The sequence below is a fragment of the Fusarium coffeatum genome (genome assembly GCF_003316985.1).
Source record: "Fusarium coffeatum strain FIESC_28 chromosome Unknown BRIP53273_contig_140, whole genome shotgun sequence".
Lineage (NCBI taxonomy): Eukaryota > Fungi > Ascomycota > Sordariomycetes > Hypocreales > Nectriaceae > Fusarium > Fusarium coffeatum.
In genome coordinates, this window is record NW_022157933.1 from 1,108 (window position 1) to 19,251 (window position 18,144).

The 18,144-nt window shown below is 47.7% G+C and overlaps 3 protein-coding genes across 3 annotated transcripts; 2 read left to right on the forward strand and 1 right to left on the reverse strand.

Annotated features, from left to right (window-relative positions):
- Positions 1–5,590: 5,590 nt before the first annotated feature.
- FIESC28_06501 (uncharacterized protein) lies at positions 5,591–6,949 on the forward strand (the record flags this gene model as incomplete). The annotated part of the gene is made up of 1 exon (XM_031160645.1): positions 5,591–6,949. The coding sequence occupies one exon, from the start codon at positions 5,591–5,593 to the stop codon at positions 6,947–6,949; it is 1,359 nt and encodes a 452-aa protein (XP_031015251.1).
- Positions 6,950–11,210: 4,261 nt separating this feature from the next.
- FIESC28_06502 (uncharacterized protein) lies at positions 11,211–13,113 on the reverse strand (the record flags this gene model as incomplete). The annotated part of the gene is made up of 4 exons (XM_031160646.1): positions 11,211–12,121; positions 12,169–12,417; positions 12,470–12,771; positions 12,821–13,113. 4 exons carry the CDS (start codon positions 13,111–13,113, stop codon positions 11,211–11,213), a joined length of 1,755 nt encoding a protein of 584 aa, XP_031015252.1.
- A 1,819-nt stretch (positions 13,114–14,932) lies between these two features.
- FIESC28_06503 (uncharacterized protein) lies at positions 14,933–16,879 on the forward strand (the record flags this gene model as incomplete). Its single annotated transcript, XM_031160647.1, has 1 exon — positions 14,933–16,879. The coding sequence occupies one exon, from the start codon at positions 14,933–14,935 to the stop codon at positions 16,877–16,879; it is 1,947 nt and encodes a 648-aa protein (XP_031015253.1).
- Positions 16,880–18,144: the final 1,265 nt, after the last annotated feature.

Here is an 18,144-nt window from a genome sequence, read left to right on the forward strand (position 1 = left end):
TTGTAGAACATACGTAGTACTCAACCGTATTTGACGGCACGAATAACATGTCTATCACAAACTCTTATGTCATCCTTAACACCATGGTATGGTTCAGATCGACTGTCAAATATCCCGATTCTTCCCGTCACTTGAATCCGTCTTACCCTACACCACTTTCTCCAAAACTCCAAGGCACGAAAACAATTCCGAGACAATGCAACGCTTCTAGAATAACAATACTCCAGATCTAATCATCGAGATCAGGATATCTTAATTCACATGCTTTCCAATCCCGGGTCCTTTTCTCCGAAGCAAGCTCAATCCTGAGTTCTGGGAAGAAACATCATACCACTTTCCAAGATGCATGCCCTTAAACATGCAGCTTTCTAAATTGACAACTCATGTTTATATGCCAGAAGCTTGAAATGGTAACACATCCGGGCCTGCCGAGAAACTCGTCTAGATCTTGTAAGATAATGTCTCATTCATGTGAAAATGCCTTGGATTATCTGCTGGAGAGGTAAACAGGAGTCACTTCAATTCAAAGACAGCATTTGATCTATGACACCCAAATCATGTATGTTTCGTTGGTGTTGTTGGCCTCTATGCAACAGACTGACTCACCATGCAAAGCTAAAACAACATGGGAAGTTGATAATATCGGGCCTCAATCTCATCACGATCGTGAGTCTTTATCGCATCAATTGATGGATGATAAGCAACGGCAATGTCTCAAATGGGTGTTTTTAGTGCCGAATTACCGTTACCATGGAAAGTATCGATGTTTACCTAGGTAGTTTTGATGGCACTTTTGTTTTCGGTTTAAGAAACTCTTGCATAATGAATGCACCTCGATCGCAGATGAGGCCCGATCAGAAAGTCAGCCGTGCAGAGGAAATGATTCTTGATTGTTTTCTGGTCAACAGGCTCATCATGTCGCTTGGCCAGCGTCATCGTCACGAAGCAGCGGCTAACAGTGGGTTCAGGCATCACACTCCCCTGCACGCTGAACTGCAAGCGGTAACTCCAGTCCGACGAATAGAAGGGAAGTATTCGTTGGAGGGGAAGTTGCAGCGGAAAGATGCACAAAGCTGGCGGGCATTAGCAGATTCAGTAGATTCAGTTAGATTGACGAGCAGACTGCAGATCACTCAAGAGGACATCAGAGGAGAGGAGAGGAAAGACGAACAGCGGAAGCAGCACAGCCCTAAGCTGACAGGATGTCGCTCAAAGGTCATGCCTATTGTACCTAAGTACATACTTTAGACAGTCTCGTGACAACAACAGCCAGGTGAGTGAGGTGAAACCGTGAAACATGCGTATTCGCGGAAGCCTCAATTAGGCATCCGAGAATTCTCATTAGTCTGCTGCCGAGTCGAATAGAGTCTCGTTCTTTTCTTAGCTTATCCAGGCTGCTCACGCGTGCGTAGACGTAAATAACACAGTAAGACTGGCCAGCCTAGCATCAGCGTGGCACCCTGGACTGTCAAGGACTGGAGCAAATCAAGAGAAGCTTCAGTAGTGTGACTTTGATGGCTGAATTACCCATCAGCTCAGCTCGACTCTGTCACTCTGGTCTGAATCTGAGCATCATCAATCTCAATCTCAACTGTTGGGCGAAACTGTAACTGTAATTGTGACTGCAACAATCGCTGTGGTTATATTTGGCGCGCCAATTCAATTTGTAGAGCGTCTTATGCGATGATCCACAACTCTACAATCCCACAAAGATAAAGAAACCCCAGATTTTTGTTTTCATTTGATTGAAAGAAATCAACAAGTTGTTTTTGTCTGCTTCTGAGACCCTGCAGAGTGTGGGGGAGACAAGACCCCGCGTTTCCGCAAGCCCAGCAGATGACGGAGAGGTGCAGGGTCAAATGCCAAGAACGAATAAGAGGAGGGCGATAAGAAAGACAGTCTCCAAAGAACTGAGATGGAGATGAGACACAAGAGCACGAGGGAAAAGGTCTTGGACTTGAGGGGGGGTAATAGAGTTTCGGCCCATGACCAAAATGAGTCGAGAACCACTCCCGCTGCGACGGCTTGGACGGATCCTTCCTCCTGTTCTCGTGACTTGAGGCCAAGTCTGGATACCTAGATACCGTCGTGATGTCACGGCGATCAAGGCCCAGCCCAGAAAACACGAGAATCAAGGCAAAACACTGTCAAGACCTTTCCTTTGCCATTCCCAAAATATCGCAATCCTGTACCAAGAGCGTACAAGGACAGCATGAACGATCAACGTTGCAGAAGAAAACAGGAGTTCGGTCCTGCTCTGAACGAGGAATGAACACCTGGCGATCCAACAATGACCTGTTCTTTACCCAACCCTCCTCTTGGGTTGGGGTTGGGTTTTGTCTCGGTGCGTCACCAGTCAATCTCACCCTACCACCCTTTGTGAAGCTTGAGTTGACCCCATTGGAATTCCTTCGCGGGCAGCAAACGGGCCAGGCTCAAAGGGGGAGAGCTGACCCCTTGGTACCAGAGACATGGCGTCACTAAGCACAATGAATCAATGTCTTGCTTCAACGCTCGTCATTCGTGCTCGCAAGACCCTGCAGACAATGACAGCTGGGGGCTTCTAACCCCCCTGACTTTTGTTTCTTGTGAAGCGTGATAGTCATCCCAAGAGCCTAAATAGAGGATATGCCATTTTGTTTGTACACGTGCATGGCAACATGCAACAAAGGAACATGTTGAGGAATGGCTGGTTCCGGCAGGTATATAATACAGTACTGGTTAGGTTTGATTTGATAGTGTATCCGCCGGACGCGGGCGGTAATCGCGCGGGAATGGGAAAGTTAAAAGCATAGATAAGAGATTCCACTCCGAGGCTGCCGTTCAGTCGGTCGCTGTCATTGTCGTGTGTGATTTTCGGACGAGGCCCGGAGTTGCCGCTGATAGACCTCCGGTTCGGCCCACTGACTCGTGGATTGCCACGTTCGGACGAAGATCTCAAGTACCGAGCGAGTAAGTCACTGCAAGTTGTCAGGGATCGTGGCAAGAAAATAAGGTCAAGAATTAAGAATGGCTCTATGTATGTAGAGCACGTCCTGGCGCTGTAGCTACAGCAATAGCATAAACCCGAGGTAAAGATTGTTATGGCGATGCTAACTGGTGGCTGGTTGTTGTTGGCGTAAGTGCTTGGCAAGCGCAAGCTGCCTTATCAGTTCGAGCACGCGATAAAGCTCCGATACCGTGACCCCCAACTTCCAGCTGGAAAGTACTTACTACCTTGGGCAGGTAAGGTGGAAGGAAGGTCGGGTTCAAATGGTCTTCGTATCTCGTCCGTATCAAAAGCTGTGCACCCGATATAACATCATATCATAGGCGCGTGTATCTGTAGTTGCTGGGTTCTGTGTGGAACAATTCTAGACGGCTATCAGTTGCGCCAGCTGGCTCATCTCGATTTGTCCTATCCTATTCAAAAGCTCCTGTCAGTCCACCATCAGAACTCAACTCATTGTCCATTTGAGACGCTTGCATAGGATATTGCTCGACTGGATCAGCGACCTGACCATCTCACCCAGACCGACGTGAGCGTGAGCGTGAGCAAGGCTGTCGATACGGTCACTGTCTGCTAGAAGGGCTGTGCTCCCTGTTGGCGCTTCGAGCGGACTTGGACCCTCGAAACACAGCTTTCCTTGTGACTCGCCAGTTTGACCAATTCTGTGGTTTTGAATTGTCGAAATCCAATCTCAGACATTGCTTGGCACGCTGCCCCTGCCCAAGATCCCCAGCCTGAGCCTGAACACGCCCCGCCCCTTGTCCACGAGGACTACCGTAGCCGTTGCAATAAGGACTTACATATTCCTGGTTACCGCTCTTTTGAAGAAGAAGAATACCCAGTCACTTGTGAAGGATATATCGAAGTCTTTTGTTGTCCGAACAACAACCATTTTGCCTTTCGAAACACGTTCGACAACGGGAAGGATGGGCAGCTTACAAGCTTCTCCGCGGCCCTAAGATCATCAACCCTGTCCTATCTGATTTGTCAATATCAGATCCCTGCGCATCTGGCAGTCCTCACTGTCAGAGACACGAACAAAGCACAACGCAGCAAAACCCTTTGCTGCGCTGCAAGGCACGATCCATTACTTTATCCGCGGTAGCGTAACACAATCGTTCTCTATCCATTCAACAAAACCAATTTGGGGTCTTTGCAAGTGCCACTTGGCCGCCACGACGTGATTCGCCGGTACACCTAAGCTTCTAGGGCTCTGACGAACTCGCAAGCGTCACCCTTGATCGACGAACCAATCCAAGCCTTCGCGTTTACGTTAATGAAACTGTTCGTTGCCGCGTACATACACGACATAGTCTTTGAGGCATCATAAAACTGGATTCTATCAGCATATGAGCCAAAATAATCGAATCATTCTTCAAGAATTTGAACCACCTCTTGGGCGCTTTTATTCTTGCACCTTGGTCTCTGCCACGTCTAGACAGTTGCCAGTACAGTTCACCTTCACTGGGGACAAGACGGACACGCGGTGATCCCCGGATTGGTCTTCCTTGCTTTTCTTCTGGCTCGCCTGGCCTCCGATTTGCGGTGTGTTGCGGATATCATATCCGGCACTGGCTGGGCCTGGAATCGAAGCTTGTTGACCCTAGACAGGGTTTACATATCTTGTTCCGAAAAAGAAGGGTCCTTTTAGGGAGGAAACATTCAAATTAAAGGCAGGCAAAAAGCAACATCAGGGGACTGATCGACAAAGCGAGGGGGAATCATCAAGTGAGAGCACCTTGACAAAGGAAGGAGAGACTAAGACCTACCTTAAGCCTTGAGGCACGTCCTTTCATCTGATTCAATCAGGGCTGAGATTTTCAGCCCAAAAAAAGAAGCCGCTCTCCAAAGCAGCAAATTAAGTGCATTGAGTGCTGGCAAGAGGGGCCCACCACAGTACAGTACAGCGCGACCCTGCCCTGAAGACTCACTTCAAAACCCCTACAAAACAGACGCGGACCCACTTCCGCTCCGCCAGATTACTTCACCCTCAGTGCAGTGCCAGTGCAGGAAAGTGCCAGCACACCAGAGATACCCTGGTTCCCTTTCCTGGCCTGGCGCCGCCCGAGGCAGGATCAAAGGTACCGGCCCCAAGGCTTCCAATTGTCGCACTTGCCCTGTCTGGGAGCCCGCGATTCGGACTAGGGTCTACGGACTAACGACTAGGGGGTGGCCACAATGATGACTCCACGCTCCTTCCTGCTGGCGCAGCGGCAGGAGCATCAGCATCAGCGCCCTCCTTCCTCCCCTTGTACTACCGGGACTAGTCATCACAATACTTTATCTATTCCGACTCCCTCTTTATCTCCCGTCCTCACTCCCATTCCCGCACGTTTATCTTCCTCCCCATCCTCACCTTCACCTTTAACTTCTCTTACTTCGTCTCATCACTTTCCATCTTTTGAGTCTCAGTCTTCATCGGTACCAAGTACGTCTCACCTACACCAATCGCCACCGGCATCAACTATCAAGTTGGCGACTTCAACAACTCCGACCGAGAAGTCGACCACATTCTCACTCCCGCGCTGGTCGCCCAAGTATGACGATAGCAAGAAGCGCATTACAATCACAATATCTTCAACTGAGCCGGCCGATGCAAAAATGGGTAAACGCAAAGATTGGCGGGAGACTTCCAGCTTGGCTCCTTCGAGCCCACCGAAAACCACTGTCAGCTTGACGATGAGGCCTACTACACCTACAAGCCCAGTCAAGATCCCTACCACCAACAACCGAAATAGCGCCCATCCTCAAAAGCGTCATTCATCACAGAGGAAACGAAGCAATGACTCCCGATCTTCAGACAACCTTTCACCATCTCTGGCTGCACTCTTGGCCGTCACAGATATTCCCAAGCACAAGCAACTTCAACGACGACGACGCCGATCTGACAAGACCCTGACCGTGAAGGAGGTCATCGACTGCCAGCATGCCTCAGAGAAGGAACTTAGCTGGACATTCAGCAGCCCTCTTGACATGCTTCTCTCCCCACCTCAGGATATCATGGACGATGACGACAGTGTGAGCGATTGCAACATTGGCTCTAGCATGTCAACAAGAACTTATTCCATTGATTCTATTCCTTCTCTGGATGACTCGTTCTCAAGTGATGGCCTTTCATCTCTTGGCAGCCCAAGAACACCCAGCCCATGCTCCCGAAGGACGAAATCGACACCCATGCGAAAGTCGCTGGAGCCTGTCATTTCCCCTCCTGGCTCAATCGATGAGCACCCGTTGGCTAGAGACGATTTGGATGTTGACGAATTGGACCTTACTACCGTCGACCAACCTGAGGTTCACGCCAAGTCACAGTTCCTGCAGCCTTTCAAGCCTTTGAGATCTGTATTTAAGTCGAACCTTACTGCTTCTCTCCGAGCTCTCCGCTCTGCTGCTCGATCTTTCTCCGCTCTCAATCTCCCATCTATTCCTGCTGATGATTACTTGACTCGATCAATTTTGACCATCGATCCTAATGTGCCTTACGCTGATGAGCGTCGGCCACCTGTCTCCGAGGAGATGCCTTCAGCAGCGATGCGCCGTTATCTTAACCCTACCACGAACGCCAGGATTGAGCCACCCACAAAAACCGTTTTCGCGGGGACCTTTGCTGCATCCATTCAGATGCGTACTTACAAGATCCAGCGCTCCCGAGCACCTCCGGGCTCTACCCGAAACTCTTATCCATCAACCTCGCTCCAGTCACAGCCTTCCCCTGCACCTCAGCAGCAGCCACAGCCGCAGGTCCCCACACTGGTGCCAGGCATGCGACAGCGGGAAATGCGTGAGAACTCCGACTTCATCCGCATCGCTGTGATGGAGATGGCTATGCGCAAGCGTGGAAAGCTTGACGACCAGCGACCCGGCCGGGCCCGTTTTGCACTTCCTCCTCGACAGACATCGACCAAGCCCTACGAGATGGGCACAAATGGTGTTCCGGCCCGCTGGATCCCTATCATGGCCTAGACTACCATTGCTGTGCCTTGATCAAGAAGCAACACACCAATACGGGAAGCTTCATTTGAGCATGCTACAAAATGCAACGTCATGTACTTGGCCATGGTTTTTTTGCGTGGCTGCAATGCCATTTCGGGCAGACAGCCAACGGAGGACCTACCGATGCGGGTCCACTTCATGGGCACATTATGGAGTGCCCTGACGTTTACCCATGCCATTGGGTGCGATGATGCAAATTTTTTGCCCCCCATCTCAATGGAAGGGTTTTGGAAGGTCGTCCGCGGACTAAGGTTCCACAACCCGAGAAAAGGTGCAGAACCATTTTTGACGGCCCCAGAGCAAAATGACTTGCCCTGGTTCTGACTCGGAAAGAACGGGGCAAAATTACTCAACTCTTAACCGGATTGGCCACCGAACACGAACCCGAAACAAATAGGCTGCGGCACTCATGGTTTACTTTACATGAGGGCATTGGCCAAAACACAACACTATCCAATCAGAATTTCCATTAGACATGGGAACATCACATCATTCTAGAAAGCGGCTGGCATTTTCAGGAGTTTTCGTTATTTCATTTATTTATTCCCCTTTCTTATCACCGCGAGGTGGAGAAAAAGCACACGACTGCCATGGATTTACTTGTTGTACACGAGCAAAAATTTTCATCTTTTCTATGCGCAGATTGGTCTCTTCGGCATTCAACCCCCGCCCACGCGGGATTGGCCAGGATGGAGCAAGATTCGGCTCACTTTCGGAGCTCTGGAGTTCGTGAGACGCAGTTCGGAGAAGACTCCCGGGAGAGAAGGAGTCATAACATTTGTTGAGAGGAGTTGGCAAGCAACGGAGCATTGAGACTGGCGAATTTTGGAAAGATTCATTTTTTGTTTTACTATTATTATTGGCAGGACTGGTTATTTTACTGGTACACACTACACAGATTTACTTACAACCGCCCTTTGAGACGGCGAGACGAATGGGCGCAGAAGGCATGGAAGGCATTGAGCGGTCTATTTACCTGGATATCCATTTGTTAACATTTACATACTTTTTATCAAAACATTCCATATTGATTTTTTTGGTGTTCATGTCTTGCATCTCGGCTAATTCTAGCTCGTGCCGTGAGAGTGTTTTAAGACGTGGAGTGTTGGCCTTTGAGGCTTCTCCCGAAAAGGTAACGCTGCGTTCTGTTGGATGATGCACGAATGCCCAACCAACCACCTCACCAAAACAACAGATCACTGTGCTGTACAGCATGGCGGCGGCGGCGGTGTTGTCTTTGTCTCAGTCACCGTCTGTCAGGATGATGGGAAACGCGTGGTTGGCAATGACTGGATCGAAGCCACATGGGAGTCGTTGGGCAATTTCGGTTGACAAGCTTATTTCACCCCCTCGGCTCGAGCCATTCCATTGCATTCACTTGTTGACCTTCTCTTTATGCTTTTGATCCGGGCAAAACTGGAGCTATTATGATAAGAGATGCTCTTGTGGGACAAAAGAACTTCTAGAAGAAGTTTACTTCTCATTGTGGAGATGAGAACCACGAGTTTTGCATCGTGTCAGACACTAGTCAGGGGGTGGCAGAGGGCAGAGGGCAGGGCTATAAGCGCATAAATTGTCCATGTTTTGACTACGGGACAAAAAAACCGATAACTCCCCGCCTTCGATAAGAGAAAATGGCGGGAAAAGGGAAGATTTTCCTCCAGGGTCCTCTGCTGCACTTGCACGCAACTTTGTTATGCAGTAGCCTCGATGGTTCGGTGTCCTCAAGGGGGCGTACAGCGGAGACAATTCTCCCAATGTCCAAAAAGGCCCCATGTTCTAGACCGCTCATTACGAAACTGCTGTTTAACAATCTCATGGTAGAAAAAAATAGACGAAACCGATTCGACGAAGCGGTGTATTTTCCATTACTAAATTATGGGCTGGAGGCGTCCCGGAATTGTGGAAGGGCTGCATGTAGGGCAACGCACATAATGCCCTGACATCTCGACAAGGCTGAATAGTATATCCATGAACCCGCCCGAGCCGAGGCTTAAAATCCTATCGAAACTACAGGCACTTTTGGAAACTGCCCATTTCAGAGATATTCACTTATCTATACCCCAGAAACAAAAATCCCCTCCGCAAGGAAGCTTGGCGTCGGAGGCCGGGGTAATGAACTAGCCACGACAAGAAGGAGACAAGAGATTGCTTCTGGCGGAACAACAAAAGTCCCCCGCGATAGAGATTGTCGCATGAGTTTTAGAGGAGTCCAAATACCCTGGCTCATGACTTCGGGGAGTTGTAGTTATAGGCAGGTAAATAGGCAAAGGTGGATTTCGAAAGGAAAGATCAGCCGGGTAAACTCACGATCTGCGTTGGGGTATATTTGTTGTGTTATTATTAATGACTATCTGTGATTATCTGGCCTTCTAAATTGAGCATCTTTGTAAGAGGATTTGTATCGTAGTTTTGTGGAGTATGTTGAGAGGGGATTGAAGTGATGAGTTGAGATGTCGTGAGATGATGGTTGAAAACTGGCATATATGGTCACGAAGATAATGCCTCTGAACAGAGATACAAGAAGGTTTCAGATGCTCTGCCATTAGTGAAACTCGCTTTAAGTGACATTCATCACTCTAACGCTGATTCTCGAGCGATATAGTCTTGTTTCTACTTTCAATATCAAAGCTCATGTCATACAATACTATCTCAATCTTTTTGATATTTATCATAACACTTAGCTTTCTGCACCTAGAAGCAATTTAAAATATCGCTAGTGAATTACACAACGATCTAATCAACTTAGGTTTCAAGTAAAATTATGTTTTTGGAAGAGGTTGTAAGTTGAGGGAGGCTCTCCGGTAGTCAAGGTATCTCGACATGATTTTTAAATATAGTCCTAGAATGATACTGCTTGATAACCAGACAGTAGAGCCGATTCAAAGCGAATGCAGAACTTCCCTTATGACCTTGAAATTCTGAATAGATGTGTAACCACTTTGTTCACCACATGGACTCCCTGAACTTCACATGGAATTGAGAGTTCCCAAGAGCCCTATCTATGGGAGCTCTTGTGGTGATTCAGTCCTCATATTTGAATAGGACTAGTTGATATATATCCGAACATGTCCTTTGAGTTGCCTCTAAGTCAAGATATCTCGTCCCTCGCTTTGTGGAAACATGATCGTGGGCATATCAGTGAACCATAGTGGGATTTGTTTATATATAGCTATCGTTGTACCAGACATCAGACTCCCAACTCTTAGGTATTGGTAGAAACCTCATTGTTAGTGACTGAACAGCCAAAAATTACAGGCGAACCTTTCTGCAAGATCAACGACTTAGCAGTTCAATAGCATAATGCTTCCGATTGAGCACTTCGATAGCTATAGGTATTCGTCTGGTAAACATCATTAGGGTGTTAGAAGGTTTCGTCGCTAAAAGCCTAAGAGATGGAATAAGTTAGTTGCCTTATGCCAGCTTAGACTATCATTGGGGATGCTTCATTGTTGCACTCTAAATCTGTGAGGACGATTATGCAGTTACGTAGGTACCTGATCATGTAAGTAATCGCTTCTGGAACTATTGCATTACTCAACCCTTCTGACTGCGACTAGTTCTAGTAAAAGCAAGGACTATTAAACACAACACAAAGCCTTGACCCAGAACGAACGAGCAGCATCTGGCTAAGTAGGGGTGGCCAAATGTGGGAGCTAGCTACCTAGTTGCCAGGCATCACCCCATATGTAGACATCATGAGACTGATTTCACAAGAACCTCATACGTCTTATCAGGGTTAACATCACCTGTCTCTTCCTAGCTGATAGAACTATTGATCATGAGATCTGATTGTATGAGCACCAGGGTATCACAACACTTGGTCGGCGAGACGCGCGACGGAATAATTTGGCCACTTTAGATCGGAATATAGACAATTTATCTCCATTGCTTTAAGCCAGGAACAACTTTTGTTACCCAGTATACGAGCTCAATACCCTGGAGCGACACGGACATAAGGATCAGCGCATGGGTATCATGAGCGACAGACACCCACGTCTGATCGCACTCACCGCAATGAGTGACAACAGGGTATGAGTAAGGGACATAGTTCGATCTCGATCAATTGTTGAAAAGTATGATTAGGCGATGGTTGTATGTTATTCGACGATCTTGTAAAATTTGCGCATCAGAGTGATATAATGAGGCTGTAATCATGTCAATTGGTGCGATCTCAATTGTGGTATATTATTAACATTAAGTTGAAGTTCAGGTATCATCGATATCATCATTATGAATAAGCTAGCCAGCCATGCCAATTCGTTAATCGTTCCGCTCTCGACATGGAGAGATACGCACTATCCTCAAGCCTATCCTGCAGCTCCTTGAACTTTGGCGTGGGTGCTTTCCTCTCGAATAAAATATCGAGCTCCAAATAAGTAAGATTCCTCGTTTCAGGAAGTCTGAAGTAACACCATATTAAGCAGAAAAAACTCGTTCCTGCGTATAAAAAGCATGATGCGCCGCCAATATCCCAGGCGGATGGGTTTAGCATTTTGGGCATAATGATGTTGTTAAATATTAGGCAAAGGTTGTATGTTACTCTTGCTAGAGCAACGGTCTTGACTCGTAGTCGAGTAGAAGGGATCTCGGCGACCACGATATAGCAGACCGGGCCGATGGTCATGTCGTATATAAAAGTCATGGCGATAATGATTCCGCCCAGCGTCCAATTCGCGCCAGTTCGGTCGCTCAGCAACGCCCAAACGATACCGCCAGCGGTCAAAAGGCAGATCGGCGCTAGAAGTCCGCAGAGGTAGAGTCTTCGTCGTCCTACGAAGGGAAGTAAACCCCAAGCAATGATACCGCCCGCAATACCGACTCCGTAACAGGCTGTTGAGAGGTTGAACGAGATAGATGCACTGAAGCCGGCCTGCTCGAAGAAATATGGCGCGTAAGATGTGAGCGACCACCCGCTTAGTCCCTGACATACCCACGCGATACATGAGATCTCAGTCCTGCGTCGATTGACTCCTTTGAAGAGATCCTTGTAGCTGGCTCCTCCGTAGTTGTAGTCTTTCTCCATCTTGTTGGTATGTTTCATTAGTGAGATAGTGTCTTCGATGTCGGTAGAATTTTTGTTGCAAAGGCGTGTTAGAGCTCTTTTCGCGTCTTCTGTTCGTTCATGGCGGATAAGCCACCCTGGTGATTGTTAGATAAGTTAATTGTAGATATGGGGGTACCCTTACATGGGCTGTCAGGCGCAAACCACACGCCGAACAACAACGGTATCGCCCACGCCCATTGAAGCGCAAAAGGGAGGCGATATGACCATTGTGAAGTTTCATGAACAAGGGAACGAAGTATGCCGGTACCAATCACCTGTCCTACAAGCCAGCACATATTAATGCTGCTTAGGACAAAAGGGCGCAAGGCATTTGGAACGACTTCAGCTGCATATGTAGCAGCTAATATTTCGATCACACCCCATGATAGACCTTAAGGGATGGTTAGTCATTATTCGACAGTTCTATGCATATAGGAACATACCGGATAGAGCTTGCGATGTCAATAAGACGCCAATACTATCGGCAAAGAATGCAGGGAACACAGCGATGCACATCCATAATAAACTGACGAGCATCATCTTTCGGTATCCAATTAGATCGGTGATGTAGCCATGTGCCAAAAGGCCTATGATCTCACAGACAATGGCAGCGTTCTGCAGGCCCATCTGCCATGAGGGTGAGATCTCGTACATACGATCATCTAGATCCCCCGTTGGCTGGCCATATTTTTGTCTGAATGCAGGAAAAGCAAAAAGACCAGTTACCAGGGACTTATCATATGCTCTACTACTCTTTAGCTACTTTCTTTTTTAAATGGGTCATTATGACTTACTCCATTACAACAGTCAGGAACAGTAATAGCGACCAACCCACAGCCTTTGGATACTGGCGACAACAGGCAAAGAAGGTAGCTTCCTTCTCGTCTGCGAATCCACGATAGACTCGCCTCGTGGTTGAATCAGAGGCATGAGTCTGAGGTAGCCATAGCGAATGGGAGAGGCCATTGGAAAAGGACTCGAGCTCAGGCGAACTGCTTCCTGTTCCTGTTCCTGTCTGGAATTCAGGTAATTCTGGCAGAGGAATGGGGCGAGCATCTATGGGGATAGCTTCGTTTGAAGGGCCCATCTTTGTATGGATAGGTGGTGTTGAATTCCACCAGCGCAGTCTCATGTCGATTACGCGGTTTTTGTTTTTGATCGTCGTACGCGAGTGAGACCATGTTGAGAATGAAGGTACCTATCCCCAGATAATACAGGGCGGAGACGGGGACTTGGTTTGAGGCTTATAGATTCCCCAGATTGAAGATCATTGTTTAGGTAAGGTAGCAGCGATAGATAAGAGAGGAAGAGGAAGTGTTTATGTTTCAATGTCTTTCCTGGCGAGGGAAGGAAAGAAGAGAGAATCGAACATCGGATTGTTAAGCTTGGACGTTCTTGCCCGCTGTGCCGTGTCTTGGGCCTTTGGTTGGTGGGGCGTCATGTTTTGCAGGAGCGATTGGTCAATGGAGATGCGGCCAACACGTCACTTTTGCGAATAATGGTTGGCTACTTTAGCTCATTCCCTCCGAAACCGTGGGTCTATTTCTATTTTGTAGCGTAATGGTTTCGACGGATTACGGGGGGATGAATGGATTGCCCATGGGGGACTGTTTTAAATCGATCCATGATTGTGTGGATTGTAAAGACTTTTACAGCTGAACATGGAGCTCACAGTCAGCAATTGTAGCAGGTCTCTAACATAGTATCCCACCAATGAGGGCTGAACTCTCGACCTATATCTCTCTGGAATGCTCATCAACCTTCCCAACTCTATATGGTTGTCATGACAAGAACATACATACAACAAAAAGATCTCATGATCCTAACTACTCGCCAGGTTCAAGTAAGCTTAAGAGTGGAACTGTAAAGAATTTCAACCCACCAACATTTACACAAAAATCTGGAGTCGGTCCGATCCCCTTACCTCGACCTCGGTTCCGGCATCATGGCTGGCTCTCGCCTTGGGGCTTGCTCGGCTTGCCTTACCTTTAATTGTCTAGGTTGCCATGTTACTGACAGCGGCAACGTTACCTGTACAAAGTAGTCTTTGGTGCCCGAGCTTCCGAACTCCAGGTTCAGGCCTTTACATAATTCATCTCTGGGGAAGTAATACGCACGGATTAAAAGTTTGATTGCTTCATTAACGTTCCATCTGTAGCTTCGTCTCGTGTTTGACAGTAGTTCAACAGTCATGTTCTAGCTAAAGCAGTGAATTACCTAGTACCTTAGTACCTAAGTGATGGCCGTCGGATGCACATTGGAAGATGTATACTCAAGTACCTCGTTGGCGTCGAGTTTGACTTTGTGGTTTAAGCTTATCGGTTCAGGCATGTCTTGTTGTAGTGATTGATCGCTCGCTACAGATTCTTCAATCTCCACTATTGCTGATCCTGATCGTACAATACAGTAGCTTGCAGTAGTGGACTGAGACTCTGACTTGACTCTGAACCATGCTTGTTTCCATATCATAACGCACAGTCCAAAATATTAATTAGCGGGCAATAGTTTTATTATATCACAATGCCATTGTCTTTTAAATTGAAACATATTGCTAATCAACGATGCATGCCTTAATCATAAGGCTGTCTAGGCCAAACTGCAGGTGGGGTCACGTGCCAAGACGTTGAATTCTCAGCAAACGGATACGCACTCAACACCACCAAAAGCTAACTCTAGCCCCGGTTTGGAACGAATCACGACATTCCCTGCATTGGTTGATCTAGTCGCTTCTGTTTTCATCTGATCCCAATGCATGCCTTGCCCAAGCAGCTGAGTAATATCTCATGCTTAGGTCAATCAACAGGCTCGCGAGACAGCGGGCCTTAATTTGGAAGCATGGGCTCGCAAGGATTCCCACGATAGCGGCAAGCTATTCAAGTTCAGCGAATTCACAAGATCGTGAAGTTATGTCATTCGAAGAGTTTTTGGAACTCGACGAAGAGGCTATGTGGAAGGGAATCCGCGAACAACAACGCATGAGGGACCGTTCTGTACGAGATGAATACGAAGACGATGATGAGTTTGACGATGAGTTTGAAGATGAGTTTGAAGAAGCTGTCCTAGACCCTGATGAACTTGAACGAATGCAATCAGCCATTGAGGAATCATGGAATCAATCAGTAGCTGAGAAAGCACAAATTCAGTCGGCGGTTGAGAAGGCACGACTTCAAAGACTAGCCACTCAAGCAAATGCCACCAAGGGAACTACTCCTGTTAAAGGAATCGCCATCACGCGGGGTGCTACTAAAGTCGTCGCGACCAGAAGCATTGCCCCCAAAGGCATTCCGATCAAACGCCTCCCTATTAAAGGCGCTCCAGCGAAAGGCATTCTTACTAAACTGAACGCTGCTAGAGAAGCCGCTGCCAAGCAAGCCATTGACAAGGGAGTTGCTATCAAAGAAGATATCACCAAACCCACCACTAACACACCAGCCGTGATCGAAGCTGTCACTACCAAAAAAACCACTGCCGAAGGTGTTGCTGTCATTACAGATGCTACCACCACCAAACCCGATAGTGCTGCTACGAAGGCCAAAGTTAGCAAGTCTGCTAAAGGTGAAAACCCTGTCAGAACGACGAGCAAACCTGCCAGCACTGGAATCAGTCATCAAGTGTCTATAAAGTCAACGCGACTAAGGACAAGCTCACAGGAAAGAAGCACACGGGCGACAGAACCCCGATCGATGTTGCTTCCTGAGCTACCGGGAGCGTCAGAGTCCACACGCTCATCAGACTCATTACTGGCTAAGCGAAAGCCCAAAAGAACGAAGCCAGCATTGGAAACCTACCCACCACTGGGAGAAGAGTACTACTCCCATCTAAAAACGTCATCGCTAAGTCCAGAAAGACTCGAGACTATAAAATGGATGAAGAGCTTGTCCAAGGCTCAGAGGAACGAATCTATCCAGAAGTCTCTCGGCCATGGAGTGGAATACCCGTATTCGAGAGAACTATACAACGACGCCGAGCGTCGTGGCCGAGATCCCATATTAAAAAGGAGATTCGAAGCAGTCCGGCAACTTCGATGGATCATGGGTCACGGTACTTCAAAGAAATACAGACGAGACTTTTGGGACTGGTTGCCCAACCGGTTGGGGGAGACCGATATGAAGGACGTCAGACTCATCTGTATTGACACTGACAGAGTGAGGAGACAGCCAATACTCCCAGGGGAGTGGAAGAGACGCATTACCTCTTTTCATATAGGTATAGCAATCCTCGATACCAAAGATATCCGCGATGTCATGACACGCGGTATCAATCTACCGAGGCCAGCGGATCTTATCAAGACATATGAGTTTGCAGTTCAAACTCAGCCTCCCGAAGATGACACGTTCATCTTCGGGAAAACAGAATCGATATCACTGGAGAGTCTCAAGCAAAAGTTCATCGAATGGCAGAGCGGTCACGATGTCATTGGCGTCGCATACTCCGTCCGGAATGATTTAATCCTCCTTAAGGACTTTAATATCTACCTCAATCAAGCTTTCTGGATGGATGTAGCCCAGGCGACGTACCCGATCCTCAAAACGACATGGGCACCTAGGCTCGCTGGCTTGTTAGAGTCTTTGAACATCCAATACGCCAAGCTGCATTCAGCTGGCAATGACGCCCACTTCACTATGCGGGCTATGTTGGGGTTGGCTGTTCTTGATGTCATACATGAGTTGGATTATGGAGGAACCCATCCACCCTGGTGCAACCTGGCCACGAGCATTGCAAGGAGTCCTCTGCCGGAGCATGAAAGAGCAGCTTTGAGAGAGTGGGGAAGACAGATAGAGGAACGAAAGACAGCTACGACAAACTGGCATAGGAAGAATAGCTTGAGCCAGGTCCCACTGCCGCACGTCTGATCATGAGTGACGATCTGTCATCATGGCATTCATGCAAGGGCGCCATCTCATGTCGAAGAAAGCTATGCCTCTAGGCTAGAAAGAGACTTGAGTCCGGGTGGCATGAGAGGTGAATATTGAAGACAAGACCAGTTCCTTGCCTGGAACCTGACCTTCTGGTGAGACTCTGGCTGCTTCATGGACCTGGAAGCGATGAGACTCGCTGACAGTGTCTGCATGGTGAGAGTTAGCTCGAGGAAGCCAAGGAAGGTGGTCAAAGTTATCGAACTGGGAATCCTGACCCAGTCAGAACTGTCTATGGGTATCGCTGATGGGAGCCAGGTAATACAACCTCCAGTATACAGCAGCAACCCGAAACTTTCCACCCATTAAGGACTCTTTCACGAAATGCAATTCGATGAAGGGAAGTGTTTTCCTAGACGTGACTTGGGAATATGCAAAGTTGATTGTGCGAGCATTACTGCAAATGCACATACCATGGACATGCTCACGGCCACCCATCGCATATCACATGCCCTTCGCTTACCATTTTGACGCCAAGCGCGCAAAGGAACGAAATTTCTGAGACCCCATTGTCGGGACTGAGCGTTGCGTTCGATATATTCTGGGGTATGGCACCACTGAGCTGGTTCCAGCAGGTTTTTTCGCCACAGACAGGTCCTCTCGATGAGTGCCGCAGAGAACCTAAATGAAATGATAGAAGCTTGTGTTGGTTGTCGGTGGGCCCCGCCTTGGAGATGGTCAGATTGTCAGCGCTCAAAGAGGTAACATGAGGCCAGAACGAAGCAGTGTCGACAACCTCATTCCGGTAGGAGCCGGAACTTTATAGACAGAATCAGAAAAAGAGAAATAGATTACAATATACATTTGTGAATCTTATACCAATAATGTATTATTACTCCGTGATATGAGTGCAAGTAGATACATACATGGCTGTCACCAACTGTCGCAGTTACTCCACATCAACAAAGTCCCGATAAACAAAATATCCCAGCAATAAAAGACGATAACATATTCAAATAATAATCTAAATCATCATAAACTGCTTTGAACATTCCATTGTCATGATGCCCTGTACATTCCCCAAGTTTCCAAATTTGGGATGCCCTGGTTCCCCGGAATCGCCCGAATAGGTCAGACAGCCCAGGGGCCAGCACTTACAATCACACCACCATCGACCGACTCTCAACTGCCACTCAAGAATCCTACGGCTCATGATCAACAGCCTAACGACGAAAGAAACTAACAGGTACACGATGTAGATG